Below are 17,033 nucleotides of genomic sequence, written 5' to 3' on the forward strand. Positions count from 1 at the left end.
GTGTATTACAAAAAGCTTATTCTGTAAAACCGTTACCTTTAAAATTTGAAATTATTAAAAGCAAGTAACTCTGGTCACCTTATTCTGTGGTATGTTATCGATATTAACTGCCATGTGGCCCGAGTGGACAGTTCCACGGTATATTTTAACGGCTTAAACACGGTCACACCAAATCGCAGAATTATTATTATTTATCAAAAATGCAAATTAAATAGGAAAGTGCATCAACAATTAACACCAAATACCAAAGCTTTCGTCGCGTGTGCTTCTAAAACCGGTGTCCACTCAAGCCGGACTGTGATTCAGCACCGCGCGCTCTTCAACGCAGGCAACAGGAAAAACCCAATCAGAACGTAAACAATGGACGAAATAAAGCTCGCCAAGGTTAGTTCCCAGCTTAATCAATGCCAAATTGTGCGATAGGGTTAAACGCAGCCATGGCCGTTATGTGGGGAGCACCTGGATGCCCGAAAGGGTTGTGAGTCATCCGCCTGGATGGCTTGAAAATCGATGGGACGGTCAGGTGTTGACCTGTGCAGGCGAAAAGGAGCTACCGGCTGGCTGCTCCACGCCCTCTCCCCCACCATATCGTGGGAAGCATTTCCCGAGAAAGCAACAAGAACCAATTTCATATCTATTAATATATGACCGTAAAACATGCGCATAGAAAGTAAATAGGTGGGGGTGACCTCTCTCCCATGAATCCACACCCACAACATCCCACACAGGCGCAATTTGAGGGGCCAGTTTTTAACCGTGAAAAAGTAACTTGTCGAAAATAATACCCTCAGCATCAATGGAGATGTCCGAATCCCAGGCCTTCCACAGGATTGTTTATATTGAGCTTGGAATATGAAATTATTTTGTTGAAAGGGTAAAATTCCAGGGTAAAATATTCCACAAGGTGTGTAATCAGTAGAAATCTAATCTCTTGACGTTAATTACAGAAATCGCAATTTATTAAAAGTCAATTGAGGCCAAATCTATTTTAATCAGTTAAGCGCCTAAAAGGGCTTATATTTTCTTACAAAGTATTTGGCGCTTTTTAAAAGGATATAATATCAAAAACCATTTTGGCGGGAATCTGGACAGTATTTGTAGATATAAGATTAATTTTTATTATTTGTTTATATTGTTTATTATTTTCTTTATTTAAATCTCATTTCATTTTCATTTGAACTTCCAGTAATATTTTTCTATTGCTTCTTAAAAATCCCTTCTAACCGTTAGTAAACAGAACCTATAACCCTTGCAGGGTATGCAAATGTGCCCTGCTTGCTCTCTTTAAATTTCCCATGTCAAAGAGAGCTTTTCCCTTCATGCCAAAATTCCCCAACACAAATCGTAGCACGCTTTTAAGCGCCTGGCAGGCAGCTGAGTTAACTTTCCACGCTCGACGGGAGCGCATCGCAGCTCTCGCTTTCTCCGAAAAGCACTCACACACACACATACACCCAGAGAAAGCCAATAGAAAATCGCACACAAGAAGCCACAGCGATTTGCAGTGTACATTTCGAGTTTTGCCGTTCGTGCGGCAGGCGAAAAGTGAAAGTCTCAAGAGTTATTACCGCCCACCCAGCGCGAATTCATTCCGTTTGATTTGCGAGCGCCCTCCCTCCTGTTGTTATTGTTTTTGTTGTTGACTTAAAATCAATAAAATCCGGCTGGCTCTTGCACAATGGACTTCACCCGATTCATGAACAAGTTCAACGAGATCGAGCGCCAACTGTCCCCCACCTCAGCGCTGCGCCTGAGCTTCGACAACATCTCGCCGGAGACGGAAGAGCCGCCGGACGGGAACAAGCGGCTTTGGGGTGTGCCCGTGCCGCCCTTCGTCTCCGACAAAGTCGTATCGTGGATCGAGGAGGAGTTTAACGAGGCGCCCGTCTTCTACAATGGCAACACTGTGCTCAAGAAGGTAACAACTGCCTTGCGGCCCATTTTTATGCAAATCTCAACGATGCGGGAGAGAATGGAATCCAACTAATTTTCCGTTTTACGCATTGCCACCGGCTAGTGGCCGGAAAATATGCAAATTACCAGCGGGCCAGAGAGCTCGGGCAATATGTTCGGGGACCTGGGAGGCACTTGCCCTTCCCGAAACTGTTCCCCAACTATTTGGGTCACTTGGTTAGAGGAAAACTGCAGTTGGACTATATACATCCTGCCCTGCATCCGGAGCGCCTTGTGCGTCACTCCCTGCCACAAGCACGTACAAATTGTTGAATTGTTGCATTGCCAGCAGGACACTCGAGTGCGGAATGTAATGGGTTGTCAATCAAAGTCAGAGATGGAATTGCTTCCTCTGGGCTGGGGCAAATTGCACTCGTTCATCTAGTGTTGTCGCCACTGTGGTGGCAACAGGCTGACATCTACCAAGGTCTCCCGGGGTCTGGGTTCAATTTAATCTCTATTTGCAATTCCGTTGTTTGAGGTTTAATGGCAGCCGGCGTGTGTTTCCAATTTTATGTTCGATTTATGGCTTTTGACACACATTTGATCATTGGTTTGAATTGGTTTAGCAAGGAAGGATTAGCTAGAAATTTATTGTTATGTAAGATTAGTTGTTTCATTGTTCAGCTAATTTAAGTCTAAAGAGCAATATGTGTTAAATATGCCTGAGGAAAAATATACAGCCTTAAGGGATATTGGTTTAATTTAAGGGATTTAATGTATCGAATCGAATTTCAACAGTTCGAAGCCCCCAAAGGGTGTCTCTTCAGAGCATTCAACAGGGCTCTATTTTTTATATAATTAACTAAACCTACAAGGTTACTTCCCATTTAAAAGTAAAAACAACAAGTGAGAAAATTAAATATAAATCTTTTTAATCCCCAACCCATTACTCTATAAATGCAATACTCCATGGAGCGATTACAAAACCTCCTAATGTTGCTAGCCGAGTATCTGTAAGCCAATCATCCGGCCGTGAAGCCCATATATAATTTACATGTTAAATTGAATTGTCCGCCCCGCCGGGCGAGAGTAATGAACTCCCACTGGCTAAATCAGACAATTAACTAACCTTATCTATTCGCCGACCATGGACCCGGCTCAAACAAAGGCCTCAATCTGAGTGACATGAAAGGAAATTAGTCCGATGATGAACAGCTCCCGGGACATGCAATATGTAAGTCTCCAGGGCAATAAAAACTGCCTCCTACCCGGGGAGGCAACGAAAAACAAAAAGGAAAGCCTACGAAAGCGAGGGACTGGGATGAGGAGTAGGGTAGAAGGACCTGAAGGACCATCAAAGGAATTAATGTGTCGGCTGCTGGCTGCCCGGCGGTTTTATTTAATGGCTGAATACCAACTAACCGCAAAAGGGCAGCGAGGATGCCCATATTTATTTGATGCTTTAAAGTTAACCTACATACCATATACATACATCCTGTGATATATCCTGAGTTCCTGTTGAATGTTTGATGAAGTTCTGAGGATTCGCTGAAACGTTGATTGAAAAACTTTCCCTTCGTCCTTTTAGTGTCAATGCAGTTTGTTTTTTATCCTTGGCAGGGGGATAACTATATGAATTCCACTGACGTCAGTGGGGGGGCAGCAGCAGCTGAAAGAAAGTACCAGAAATTCCGCTCGCCAAAAAAGAAAGAATTTAAATCAAAGTGTAACCAATTTTTCTCTCTTCTCTTTACAGGTGGAAAACGTGCGGATGATAGATCGCTACAACACCAAGAATCCCACGGTGGGTACCCTATATCTGACAGCCACCCATTTGATTTTCGTGGAGCCCGACAGCAACAAGGAGACCTGGGTAAGTGAAGGATGACATCATCAATTTCTTCAACTAAAAACGCGGCCATTGTGTGTGGCAAGAACTTTTTTCAGTTCACTTAAGAGTGCTGAATGTTTATTTGCTTGGCCTGGAAAAAAAAAGAGAAACTAAAACAAAACCAAACAAAACAAACACTTTAGTGAGTCACCTTAGTCTGCGTCTCTGGGTACGTGCTTAAATGGGTTTTTTTGGTTTATTTCCAACCTCTCTGCAGCTGTCAAAATGTTTTTTAGAAAAAACCATAAGCTGGCTGAGATCTGCTGCATTTCCACCAAGCACCAAGGCTTACGCTTAGGATAAGTGCCTTGCTGCGGAAAAGTTTCCTTTTAACAAGTTTTTGCAACATGTTTCTGTTGCTTTAAGTTTAGCCTGTTTATCGAAGGAATTTAATTCTACAAACTGCATTCCAAGGCGTACAAAAGAAAGTTTGCATAAGCGTGTTGCGTATACGCCCCATTCGCCCACAGCTATTGTGTGTATTAATTGCAAAGCATATTTCCTTGTTACCACCAAGGGAAACTCTTTAAATGCAATGCCAAGAGGGGGAAGGAAAATCAACTAGTAAATGCTGTGCCAGCTTAACGCCTCACTATTGTCCCGGGCAACGCGATTTGTTAGCCTCCAAGCTGGGGGCTCTCCTTGCGCTGCTATATTAAAAGGACAATGGCTCAGCGCCAAGCCAGTGGTAGTATCCTTTGATATTCCCTCGTTTTTACTACAGGAAAACCCCACATCACTGGGTGTGCAAGTGCCACTAAATGTGCTTAATTATTCCATCTGCAAATTGCCCTACCCGGCGTATACGTAATATTTTTTTTTCAGTTGCCCTCCAAAATCACGCATGCATTGCATTTTAATTGCCAAGCCAAAAATTGTATTAATTATGCACTCGTCGCCGCTGAAGCTCTCCTGGTGCAAGTTGGCGAACCCGAGTGCCACAAGTGGCCCCAGGAGAAGCCCCCGCACTATCCCCGGATGAGTCGCCCACACACTAAGTGGTTAATTAAAAGTTGAAACCAAGTCCAGCGGCAGCAGAGTGGCCTGGCATTTAAGAAGAGCAGCAAAGGAGATATCGATTTTCTGTGCCATTGAAAATTGCTTGCTTTTAGTTTCTCATAATCCAGCAGCTGCCCCTTGTCCTGGCTCCCTTACTTCACTTTTGTTTATTTTTTTTTTTACTGCCCGCCACTGGGGCGCATCAATTATTTAGTGGCGAAAGCAGTTCCTGGCCAGGCACGTAGTCGGTCTCCCCCAAAAGGGGGGGTGGGAAAGTAAGTAGAGTTCCATTGAGGTTTTCCGTGTTTTCTTTTTTTTGGGGCGAACAGTTGCATAATCGCAACCCTGGACGAAGTCAGGGCCATAAGCTGTATTTTTTTGAGGAAAGTAACAGGCAGTAAGCTTGTATGATTGGTATTTAGTATCATATGAGTTTGATTTGGTAGAGTATATAGTATCTGGGATGCAGGCACGTACATAGAACTTCGAGAGTTGTAGCGTCAGAAATAAGTATCTAATTCACTTGTAGATTGAAATGCTTTATTAAGAGCTTAGTTGGGATCTTAGCTAGGATTTTTTCAACAAATATTGAGCAAGCTAATTATTTTAGATTAGGAAAGAAATTAATTAAGTAATTCCTATAACCTTCAGATACTTCACATGCACGTGGCCAGCATTGAAAAGCTACCACTAAGCACCACAGGATCGCCGCTGCTCATCCGTTGCAAGACCTTCTTGTCGGTGACATTTGTCATACCCAAGGACTCCGAGTGCCACGATGTATACACCTCGCTCCTTAAGCTCTTCCAGCCGGGTAAGAGTGCAAAAACCAAGTATAATATGCAAATAACAAAATCATTTCCCGGGGGTTGCAGTGTCCATCAACAAATTGTATTGCTTCAATTACCAACCGGCCAAGGATGATTTCCCCAAGAATGCCGGCTGGGACTTCTTCAAGCTGGAGGCCGAGTTCAAGCACATGCTGGTGCCCAACGAGAACTGGACGCTGTGCTCCATGAACGAAAAGTACGAGCTGTGCGACACTTATCCGCGTCAGATCTATGTGCCCAAGGAGGCCACCACGCTAATGCTGATCAGCAGCTCGCGATTCCGCTCCAAGGGTCGCCTGCCAGCGCTTACCTATCTGCACAATAACAAGGTGAATATATATATTAAAACCTTAAAATATTATTAAAACTACTAAAGAACTTTAATAAACTCAAAATCTATTAACTTAGGCCTCCATTTGCCGCTGCAGTCAGCCCCTGTCCGGCTTCAGTGCCCGCTGTCTGGAGGATGAGCAAATGCTGGAGGCCATACGCAAGACAAATCCAAACACAGACTACATGTACGTGGTGGACACGAGGCCGCGGGTAAGTTCCTAAATGCTTAGCATATGTAAATAAAACCACTTAGACTCGGTTTCGGTTCACAGATAAATGCGATGGCCAACAGAGCCGCCGGCAAGGGATACGAGAACGAGGCCTTCTACGAGAACATCAAGTTCCATTTCCTGGGCATCGAGAATATTCACGTGCAACGTGCCAGCCTGCAGAAAGTGCTGGAGGCCTGCGAACAAAAGTCACCGACGATGAGCGCTTTTTTGAATGCCCTCGAGTCATCCGGCTGGCTGAAGCACATACGCTCCATATTGGACACGTCGAGGTGGGCAAATAGAAGAGGAAATGGTTGGGTATTCCCTACATATTCTTCTCTCCCTTCACAGCTTTATAGCCAACGCTGTGGACAAGGGTGTGTCTGTGGTGGTCCACTGCTCTGATGGCTGGGATCGCACTGCCCAGGTGTGCTCGCTGGCCCAGCTCATGCTGAATCCCTACTACCGGACCATCAAGGGCTTCCAGGCTTTGATCGAGAAGGACTGGCTGGCCTTTGGGCACAAGTTTAGCGAGCGTTGCGGTCACATTCAGACGGATGCGCGAGAAGTCTCACCGATTTTTACCCAGTTCCTGGACTGCACCTGGCAGCTGATGTCGCAGCGCAGCGAATCCTTTGAGTTTAACGAGCGCTTCCTGCTGATCCTACACGACCATGTGCATTCGTGTCAGTTTGGCACCTTTGTGGGTAACTGCGAGAAGGATCGCCTGGACTTGAAGCTGGCAGAGCGCACATTCTCCCTGTGGGGCTTCATGGCCAACCACCTGAATGAGTATATTAATCCGCTGTACAAGCCCAATGTGGATGAGTCCATCAAGGCCAACCTGGCGCCCCAGTGCATCAAGTAATTGGAATTTTTAAATGCTTTTTGTTATGATTTAATCTTTTGTTTTTCTTGGCTAGATTCTGGCGGGGCATGTACAGCCGTTTTGAGAGCGGCATTCATCCGCGAGAGCCTCTAGGCGATCTGCTTCTCGATAGCAAGGAACACTGCAACTCCTTGGAGGATCACGTGCAGCATCTAACCAAGCGCATAGCCAGTTTCAAGAACTACATCTCCAAATCGGCCAAGAAGCTGCAGGATGCCACCAGCAACACCGCAAAGGTCAGCAAGGAGCCCGCCAGCGCAGAGATCAATGATAACAAGTAAGTCCTAAATTTGAAATATATACCAGGGATCGTATAATCTTTATAATATATGTATGTTCCTCAACAGATACAATTATGACAAAAAGCTGAGCGAACTCTCGGCTGCCGATGACGATCATCCTTTAAAAGCCAGCAACATGTCCTTTGCCAGCTTGTCGCTGAATGCGGAGCAAGCCAGTGCGCCGCAAACCTTGCCCGAGGAGATCAACTCCGTGGCTGTGGACTGGAAGCCCATGAGGAATGTGACCACCTGCTCCTGTTCCACGCCCTTTGATCAGTTTACGAAAAAGGTAACAATCGGAACCACTATTAGCAATCCTCTTTATTATAGTATTCCCTCTTCTTAATCCTTCTTTAGACCCATTGCTGGCGCTGCGGGGACATCTTCTGCGAGCGTTGCATAGACAAGAATGTGGCTTTGCCTGGACACGACAGTGGCAAGGCAGTGCCCGTGTGCCGCGGCTGCTTCCGGCAAATGCAGATGCAAAAGCAGAGCCCGTAAGGGGCAAGTCAGGCAGTGATTGGAAATGATAACTCTATTAAATTAAATTGTATTGTATGTATTTATTGTTGCATTTGTAGCCAGTAGCTGCTTATAGAAGCTCTCATTCAAAGTTGTTGCAAATGGATACACCCATTCCCCCCTCCCGAGTAGATCCGCTTCCCAGGAATGATCCTAGTCTATGTAAGTCGGGCACAAAACTGTATTTTGTTGTTAGAATTTAGAGCTACTACCCGAAAGCACACATCCCTAAGCTGGAAAATAAGTACAATCGAGTGCAAATTATGAATGTAAAATACATGTACGAAAGAGGAAACAGTTCTCTAGGTGGAGATACTTTCCCAAAGATATTCCGGAGCCAAGATGTACAGACACTGGGCGGCACGGAACTAACTAATACATATATATTCCACTAGCATTAACCGGCGAGACGCAACCTTGTTTATCGATTTGATCAAAAAGTGTAATAAAAATTATTTATTCAACAAATTCTCCGACCTGCCCTTAGTAGCCAATGTCCGGCTTGATGCGCAGGATGACAGGAACACTGGTGCAGGGCAGGATGGCCACCTCGGTGACCACGGCATTCACCAGTTCCGGTGGCGTTATATCATAGTTGAGGTTCAGCGGCATCAGCTTACCCTTCGCCGCCCAGTTGTTCAGCTGACACTTGTCGCCGCGCACCAGCTGGTTGGGATCGCTCAGCTCGTTGTACACAATGGCGTCCGTTTGGAAGCGCTCACTGAACTTGTGCGTCTCGCAGCAGACCAGCACTGGGACATTATTGGCATTGGCCACCAGAGCCACCTGAGCCGTACCCGTCCTTGCCATTACATAGCCATTGGCCAGCAAGGCATGGGCACCCAATAAAACCTTAGTGGCCTCCGGCATGACATAACCCACGGCATTGATGAGGACATAGGTGCAGGGTATACCATAGGCATGCAGGCGGCGCAGCATCTCCTGGCCCTCGCAGCCGGGACGGGAATCGACGACAATCACCCGAAAGGAGACCTGCCGCCGCTTGGCCTCCTCGCAGATAAACTGGATGAGTGAGGAGCAGGCAAAGGTGAGCAGGACATCGCCATCGGTGATCTTCTCCTGGAGGAAGCCGCTTATTGCTTGGGCTGCCTTGCCAATCTGATTCTCTATGTAAGTGTCGATGAAGTGGTCCAGGAGCTCCTTTAACTGCAAGAGGAATTTCAAGCTTTTTTATAAGGAATTTATGGAAGGACCTTCACGGAAGGACTTACCTCCGTTTCTGGCGTATCCGCTGGCAGTTGGGTGAGCTGGTTCTTAAACTGCTTGTAGGCATTGGAGACGGAAACCGCCAGCGGTCGGCACTTGTGCAGGTGATCTACATGATGCTTTACAGCCGCATCCAAGCTGCGTCCAAACTCCTTCTTCGGCGGCGTCTCAAAGTCATGGACCACTTGCCGCAGCGCATGAAGGAAGGCAATGCACCGGGCATTGGAACCCACAACCGTCCGTTTGGCATATTGCACACCCAAACGAGCTATGCTCGGGTGGACGAGGGGATCGTTAATGAACAGGCTGTCTCCCTTGGCGCAAACCAGGTGATTGAACAGCCTCACCCGGCACTCACTCTGCGGAGTACCCGATGTTGAACCTTTGCTGGGGGAACTGCTGGTGGCTGCTTTGGCGGGAGACACGCTCTCCCTTTTAAGCTCCTTGCTGGGTGGGGCAGCAGTAGAAGCCTTGCCTCCAGGCTGCGGTTTCTTGGCTGCCTGTCCCTGAGCCTTGGCTGCACGCTGGGCTTCTTGGATGGCACGTCTTTCGGCCTTGCTAAGAGTTGGTTTTTTCTGTGGTAGAAGAAGGTATTTTAATTGAAGATTATGATGTTTGTGGAGAGAAATCTCACCTGATTTGCTTCGAGGGAGCTGGGAGGTTGTGCCTTGGCTGCTGCTGGTGTTTGAACGTTTTCTGTCACCTTTAAGTTGGACAACTGCTGGGTGGCGGCCTCAACTTTATCTACCGTGCTTTTGCCTGCCTTTTTGGCCGCCTTCTTGGCCTCCCGTTCAGCCTTGATCTGTTCTCGAGACTTTTCTTCCTTGCCGTTCTCCACAGGCGCAGGGGATGTCTTTGTAACCGCCGTATCCGCTTTCTTTTCCAACAGTTCCAGCTTCTCCTTGGCCTTGGTTGTGGTGGTCGTCGTCAGCTTGGTGGTTATGGTGGTCTGCTCCACTTCCGTGATAATTGTGGTTGCTGGAGTGGCCACACCGGCTGCAGTGGCTGCACTGGGATTCTTCTGTTTCTTGGCCTGTTTGGCTAGCTTCTTGGCCTCCCTCTCGGCCATTACCTGCTCCCGCGTCTTCTCCGTGGCCACCGCATCCGTTTTTTCACTCTTATCGCCCGGCATTGCACTTGCAGAATCGGTGGCTGAGCTCTCGGTTTCCGGTGTGTTGTTTAGATTGCTATCTTCGTGGCGATTTCGTTTGTTGCGAGGTCGATTGCGTTGCCTTTGCTTCTTTTGCTTGGTCTTTGCGCTCTGACCGTCAGTCTGCGGTGGTGGAATTTGGGATTAATTGGGATTTAAAAGAGCTTAATGATTCAGTAATGTTTGTAAGATATAACCAATCCAGGTATCAACTGAAAGAGCCATGCAAAATTTAAGTCTAAATTTTGATACTTGATAAAATCAAACAAAAGTTAATAGGACTCAAGTGTGTTTAGCTAGATACCTGTGGCACCTGTTCGCTGGCTACAACCATTGCGAAAGAAAGCTTGAAATATAGAGAAAGAGGCTTGTTTTTTTAAATGGCAAAAGGACATGTGAAAGGTGGCAGGCTCAAACTTAAGTAGCAGCGTGGCTAGCTTCCAGGCTTGGCTTCAGGGTTTTTGGTTAGTTTGTTAAGAGCTCGAAGCAACGCACAGTTTTGTATATGGTTACCCATTTACCTTACAATTTGTGTTTTATTTTATGTTGGCGTCAAAAGTTTGCTCACGATGGCAAAAAGTCTACCAGCTGATATTGGGTCCCAGTGGTACCAGAGATTTCCTTGTATATATATACTAGGAAAAGTATTAAATACTGCCACCGATAAGTATTTCGATAGGCAAAGCCATTTTTAGCGTTTGTTACCCCAAGCAAGTTGGCATTCCCATAGCTGTCTTTTTGTGAGGTACGTACGTTCGCCTGCCGCTGCTGAAAATTACATAATTTTTGCATAAATTGAAAATCCATCGTTTTGATTGCCGCAGCATCCAAATCTTCAACTACCATGGCCGACAAAGCTGCAGCTGAGAAGCCCGCCGGGCGCCCCATGCGTTACCCCTACACGTTCTCGGCGAAGATCGCCCAGTTCCCCATCAAGCACTATGTGAAGAACCAGTGGATCTGGCGCTACTACTTCGTTGCAGCCATCGCCTGCGTTCCCGTGTTCTACAAGATCAGCAAATTGGGTGCGTTTCTTGCTGAATATCTGTTATTTAATCATTGTGCTAAACTTTATTTTGCCACCTTTCAGCCAACTCCGAGGGAAACAAGAAGGCATGGGCCGAGTCCCAGGCTAAGGAGCATGCCGAGCACCACTAAACGGCCAGTCACTTAGTTTTAATAGTTGCATCAACATTTCAGAGCTGTTTGTGTTTGGTTTAACGTGAAATCGGCGAATAAAATGAGTTGAAAACGGAAATAAAATGATTTTAATAATATTAATGAAAATGTAAAATGGCGTTAAGAAATTTCTGAGAATGGTATTTTAATGGACCCCTGAAATATACCAAAAACCTATCGATAACTTTGTTCTGGGTCAACCTATCGCTGCGGTCACATCTCTATGGGAAATGTTTTGGTGACCGGCTGCAGAAAAACGCGGATTATTGTTTTAGTTTTCTGTTTTGTATATTAAACCAGTCAACCCACCGCCACAGACTTCAAAATAGCAGCTGTAATCGCCGAGTATTAAGAGAAATGCATTCGTGTTTCCCTTTCCACCCGATGTAACCGCCGTGGCGGCGAGCAATAACGCGACCACGTGAAATACCGCAGCCATGGACCTCGAGTTTCCAGACATCGATATTGACCACCTTCTGGACACCACCACAGCGCTGGAAGATGGCTTCCTGGCGCCCTACAAGCAGATTCCGATGCCCAAGATCAACGGGCGGGTCAAGGAAAGGCGCATCCGGCTGGCAGAGCGAATTGCCCAAGGCGACGACTTGATCCGGCAGGTGAAGCAGCTCCAGGCACAGAACAAAAAATTGGCCGACCTGCAGCGCACCGCACAGGAGGTGACGGATCTGTACCAGAAGGAAAAACAGCAGCGCCTTGAGCTGCAAAAGAAATCCCAGCAATTGGGCGACCGGTGCGCGGAGCTGGAGAAAGAGCTGGATGCGCAGGTCATAATCGGCGAGAATCTGCAAGAGGAGCTGGAGAAGCGGGCTCTGCCCGTAGATGCCAAAGAAGTGCTAGGAATCCTCCTGCAGCTGGAACAGCGACTGGGCGACGATGCTGGCTTAGTGCGTCGTGACCAGAACATCGTTAAGAAGCTGAAGGACTACTGCAAGACGGCCAACATCAGTATGCCTACGCCCAAGAGTCCCAGTCCGCGGAACAAACGGCGGAGCCAAGCTACGCAAACAGATGCGGGGCCTGTCCCAGAGAAGCCCATTCTGTGTTCTGTGGCCGTGCAGGTGGAGAATCTGATACAGACCCGCGACCAGAGCATGCAGTTCAAGGCCACCACCACCACCAGGGGCACCACGACGGCCTCGTTTATCAAGAAGTGCCATGTGGGCACCACCTTCCCCGAACCGAAGCCAATGCCTAATGTGCAACAGATACTCGACGAAATGCTGTCCTGGCGAGATGAACCACTGGGCCCGCTGAGTCCCCTATGTGATTTCCCACTCGAAGTGGAGGAGCAGCATATGCCCGCCACCGTCAGTGTGGCCACCAGCACCACGCTTTGTAATATACACCGGGAGATTGACTTTATATCGGAGGTGCCGCCGCAAATCAAGGTGTCCGCTTCACGGCCACCCTCGCGAACCATGCTGGATAGCGTTAAGGAGGAGGCTAGGTCTTCCAGGGAGCTCGCCAAGGAGCTGCTCAACTTTCTACCTCAAAACCAAAGCTGCCTGGCCAATCTGCCGCCGCAGGCCTTCGAGGAGCTGTGGCAGGTATTTGGCCAAATGGTGCTGGGACTGCTCCAGCGGCGCCCCAGCCCGCCCACTGTCAGTCAGGCGGACTTTACCAGATGGCTCTACGAGCTCTATGAGGGCACCCAATGCCAGCCGGAGGAGAACTCTAGCAATAGCGCCAGCAAGAAAGGTAAAAACCCCAACAAAATCAAGTCAGTAAGTGGATTAATCCAGTCGACGTTCCTTTTAGACTTCTCTGCCAGCACGGAGTGCATGGACGTTGGCTTAGATCCCATCATAGCCTCACCAAACATCAGTCACGGCGGGGATATCACGCCCATACGCCTGCCACCAAAACCTAAAGAACGAAAGCGAAAATCTAAAAAGCGACAGGCAGCTGCTTCTCTTATAAAGCCCATTGCCAAGCGAACGTGTCAGGAGATGAAGCCTGCAGAGGATCACCCAGGAAACACCCAGGAATCGGTGAAATTAGTCGAAGAACAAGAGCCAGAGACGGCCATACAATTTTTAAGCAACTTGAATACTTTTAACATGGCAAACTGTGATAATCTCGATAATATGGAATTGGATGAGGAGGAAATGTACTTGCTCCAGTTGACTTCCAAGGTGACAAGGCAGGCAGAACAGGAGCAAGCCACAGAGGGTGAATGTGTAAGCCACTTCCCAACCTTACCTAAAGTCCTGGCAGACACTGAGTCGTCTTTGAAAGATGACATGGAACTGGAGCACTTTAATGGGATTACCTGCAAGGAAACAGATGGAAAGCCAGACGAAAACCTGGAGCACACAGCAAATACTGAAAACTTAGAGGACTCTGGAGGGATTACCTGCCAGGAAACAGAAGGAAAGCCAGAGGAAAACCTTCCAACTTTACCAGATTTATTTACTGAGGAAACAGATCTGCCTTTAAGTACATGTCCCAAACTGAAAAATAAGCAAAAAGATAAGACAATCATTACTAGCTTACCAGATTTGTCTACAGAGGTTTTAAATCCTTCAGAACCAGTCCTTGGAAGTGCTGATTTTGATATGGAAAATCAGCCAAAGGGAAAGGCAAACACTACCAACTTCCTAAAAGAACCGCCAAGTTCTCTGGATACGTCCTTTAATGGCAGTGATTCCCAGAAAGAATCCAATCTGTGTGAAAAGCAGTTACCTAGTGAAGAGACTGATTCGGATTTGAACTCTGAAAAGGTTTTTTCCGACCAGGAACACCCTGCTTTCATAACAGAAGCAATACCAGAAGTGGATAAAAATGTATACTCCAGCGATTCCGATTCAGAGGACTACACCATGCAGAGTGTTACAGGTTCTTTATTGGATAGCAACTCCTGCAAGTCTAATAAAAGCAAAGGTAGAACTTTAGTGGATTCAAAACGATCTATTTCCTACCTTTTTGGCAGTGATTCGGAGTCTGAAGCAAGTGAAGAACAGCTGCCCAAGGAAGACACCGAGTCGGAGGAAGATGTAAGCGAAAGTGAAAGTGAAATAGCAGAAACCAAAACGAGTTTTATGGATTCAGAGGAAGAGTTTAATAGAAGTGACTCTGACTCTAGTGAACAAAAGCTTCCTAAAGAAGATACGGAATTGGATGCAGCAGAATCCGAGGAAGACCTAAGCTTAAGTGAGTCTGAAGCCAGCGAGCAAGAGCTGCTTGAGGAGGTAACCAAATGGAGTCCCATTGCGTCGAAAGATGAGTTCTACGACAAAGTATCCGAATCCGAATCCTGCAAAAAGCTGTTGCCTAAACAAGAAACCAAATGGCGTCCTATTGAATCGGAGGAAGAAGCAAGTAAACAACAGCTCCCCAAAGAAGATACCGAATCGGATCCAATAGAATCGGAGGAAGATGTAAGCCAAGGTAAGTCCGAATCCAGCAAGCAAAAGCTCCTTAAGGAGGCAAGTTCGGAGTATAAATCCGAATCCTGCAAAAAGCTGTTGTCCAAAGAAGAAACCAAACTGCCACCCGAAGAATCAGAGAAAGAGTTGCTAGACATGGAGGCCTCCTCTGAGAGCTTTAAGGAGCCACTGGCTAAGGAGCACAATTCCGCAAATATTAAGACTTTTAATGAAACGGACGACAAGCCAGAATACAAGGAAAATAAGCTAAACAAGAAACAGACCCTTAAAACAAATATAACAGATTTACCACTGGTTGTGGCGGAGAATCATGCTGACCAAACAGAATTAATTCCTAGTTTGAACAGGGATTCCAACTCGGATTTACAAAAGAAAGAAAAGTTGCTTTCCACGCAAATATCAAGTCCCGCCCTGAGCTCCAATGACGACTCCGGAGACGAAGACAAGCTGGTCATTGATGCCGAATTACCTCCTAGCATAACGTCTAAAGACTCGCCTTCTACAGTAACCTCCAAGCGAAAAAGAACTCTATCCGAGATTAAGAGTCCACCTACCCCAGGAGAAGGCCGCCTCACTCGCCAGAGAGCCAAACAAATGCTGCTAGAAGAGAAGTCCCAGACAGAGAACCGAATATCGCTTGTAGAGCAAATAAGAAGGCAGTTGCAGCAAGCTTTAGATAAATCAGAGCCCCTGAGAAGGGATCCTGCTCCCGCAAAGGCTGTGAAACAGTTCCAGCAAACCCTAAGTAAATTAGAGCCCCTCAAAACGGATCCTGCTCCTGCAAAGTCTGTGGAAAAATTTCAGCCAGCTGTAAATAAATCAGAACCCCCCAAAGGGATCTATAGTCCTGATCCTGCAAAGTCAAAGAAAAACCCAGATGAGCCTGAACAAAGTTTTGGAAGCTACGAAGAGTCGCCAGCTTCTCCCTGTGCCGAGCCCCTTGATGACAACGTTGATTCCATTCCCGAAATCCCTCTAGAGCAACCTAATGGCTTGCAGTACGGTGGCCAGCCAAAGTCGATTATAGAACATGTAATTGATGAGTACAAAGCCCAGCCAAAGCTCAGCCAATTGCGAAGAAAAACTCTGGGAAAATCGCAGCAAAAGCTATGCTCTAGCATTGGTAAATACCTAGAAGAGAGTTTGGATCTTGAAGACTTTTCCCTGGAGGTGTACAAGTTGACCAAGGATGAGGCTGTGATTGTGAATGCCCTTGTGGTGGTAATCACCAAGATGGGCATCGAAGGAAATCCTCTCCAGCGTCTGATTTCTGCTCTAAATTACTTTAAATTCATGCCAAGATTTTTGGCTGAATTGGAGGAGCGTCTGTTCAGGAACACCAAGGAAAGACCGCCCACTGAATTGGCCATGAAGTATGTAAAGCTGTACCTAGAGGCGGTTTCTAACACGGCCAGGGTTACCCAAGAATACACGAATCCGGCGAGACTGCTGCTGGCCAAGCTGCTCTATCATTACGAACAGGATATGCCAGAGACGGTGCTGGCGGTCCTCCGCCAGTTTCCCACGGCGCTGCCCCACCGCGAGGAGCGGCAGTACGATCACTCGGATCCCTTGATTACTGTGATTAAGCATTTGCTTATGAGTCGGACGTACGACATGCAGGATCCGGATGGTGCCGAAAGATTGCTGCTCTCCAAGCTGCGCTTCGAGTACCACTACCAGCCCTTTGAGCCCAGCAAGCAGCAGGTGCTGGAGAACCTCGTAGAGAAGCTGAAGGCGGGCCGCAGCCTGGAGCAGCTTGGCTACGCCTTTGCCCTCTTCTGCCGGCGCAGTCCGCATCTCAAAGTGGTAGATCTTGTCACGGAGCACCTAATGCCGCTGGCCACCAGCTACTGTGATCTCGCCCAAGATGAGTCCTACGATGACCGCCTCGTAGCTGTGCTGCAGTGCATCTCGATGGTTCTAAAGCCGCTCCCCTTAGATACGGATATCTCTGCCCTTGTGGGACTCGTCAAGCGCTTGATTGTGGCCGTGCCACGTCCCGGTGTCCAGCAGGCAGCTGTCCAGGCCTGCCTGCGCCTGCAACGCTTCGGATTCCAGACCATACGCGATGCCCTGCAGAACTACAGACCCAAATATCCACTGGATCCGCTCACGCGGGCCATGCTGCGCTGCTTTGCGGAGCGGCGGAAGCAGTACCACATCCTGGCCACCAAAGGAATCTGTGCCAGAAAGTAGGCGCTGCTCTCGTAA

At 47.3% G+C, this 17,033-nt stretch overlaps 4 protein-coding genes across 7 annotated transcripts; 3 read left to right on the top strand and 1 right to left on the bottom strand.

Annotated features, from left to right (window-relative positions):
* The first annotated feature begins 139 nt into the window (after positions 1 to 139).
* Mtmr6 (Myotubularin related protein 6) lies at positions 140 to 7,889 on the top strand. 2 transcript variants are annotated; one of them, XM_017166153.3, is made up of 10 exons: positions 140 to 384; positions 3,653 to 3,769; positions 5,438 to 5,600; positions 5,662 to 5,945; positions 6,025 to 6,159; positions 6,222 to 6,451; positions 6,513 to 7,025; positions 7,085 to 7,327; positions 7,398 to 7,620; positions 7,689 to 7,889. In XM_017166153.3, the coding sequence occupies exons 1-10, from the start codon at positions 361 to 363 to the stop codon at positions 7,830 to 7,832; spliced, it is 2,076 nt and encodes a 691-aa protein (XP_017021642.1). In that variant the 5' UTR covers positions 140 to 360; the 3' UTR covers positions 7,833 to 7,889. The 2 variants fall into 2 exon arrangements, with proteins under 2 accessions (XP_017021642.1, XP_017021643.1); XM_017166154.3 differs by lacking the exon at positions 140 to 384 and adding an exon at positions 1,377 to 1,918.
* eIF2Bdelta (eukaryotic translation initiation factor 2B subunit delta) lies at positions 7,875 to 10,875 on the bottom strand. 3 transcript variants are annotated; one of them, XM_017166157.3, is made up of 4 exons: positions 10,752 to 10,875; positions 9,715 to 10,353; positions 9,086 to 9,655; positions 7,875 to 9,020 (listed from the first exon to the last, which is right to left on the bottom strand). In XM_017166157.3, the coding sequence occupies exons 2-4, from the start codon at positions 10,210 to 10,212 to the stop codon at positions 8,337 to 8,339; spliced, it is 1,752 nt and encodes a 583-aa protein (XP_017021646.1). In that variant the 5' UTR covers positions 10,213 to 10,353; positions 10,752 to 10,875; the 3' UTR covers positions 7,875 to 8,336. The 3 variants fall into 3 exon arrangements, with proteins under 3 accessions (XP_017021646.1, XP_017021647.1, XP_070140158.1); XM_017166158.3 differs by having other exon boundaries at positions 10,757 to 10,852; XM_070284057.1 differs by lacking the exon at positions 10,752 to 10,875 and adding an exon at positions 10,535 to 10,576.
* roh (reduction of Rh1) lies at positions 10,844 to 11,493 on the top strand. Its single transcript, XM_017166172.2, has 3 exons — positions 10,844 to 10,975; positions 11,055 to 11,255; positions 11,321 to 11,493. Exons 2-3 carry the CDS (start codon positions 11,075 to 11,077, stop codon positions 11,386 to 11,388), a joined length of 249 nt encoding a protein of 82 aa, XP_017021661.1. The 5' UTR covers positions 10,844 to 10,975; positions 11,055 to 11,074; the 3' UTR covers positions 11,389 to 11,493.
* A 128-nt stretch (positions 11,494 to 11,621) lies between these two features.
* On the top strand, positions 11,622 to 17,033 carry Ice1 (Interacts with the C terminus of ELL 1). The gene is made up of 2 exons (XM_017166144.3): positions 11,622 to 13,128; positions 13,189 to 17,033. The coding sequence occupies exons 1-2, from the start codon at positions 11,847 to 11,849 to the stop codon at positions 17,016 to 17,018; spliced, it is 5,112 nt and encodes a 1,703-aa protein (XP_017021633.1). The 5' UTR covers positions 11,622 to 11,846; the 3' UTR covers positions 17,019 to 17,033.

The sequence above is a fragment of the Drosophila kikkawai genome, chromosome 2R (assembly GCF_030179895.1).
Source record: "Drosophila kikkawai strain 14028-0561.14 chromosome 2R, DkikHiC1v2, whole genome shotgun sequence".
In the NCBI taxonomy this organism is placed as follows: Eukaryota; Metazoa; Arthropoda; class Insecta; order Diptera; family Drosophilidae; genus Drosophila; species Drosophila kikkawai.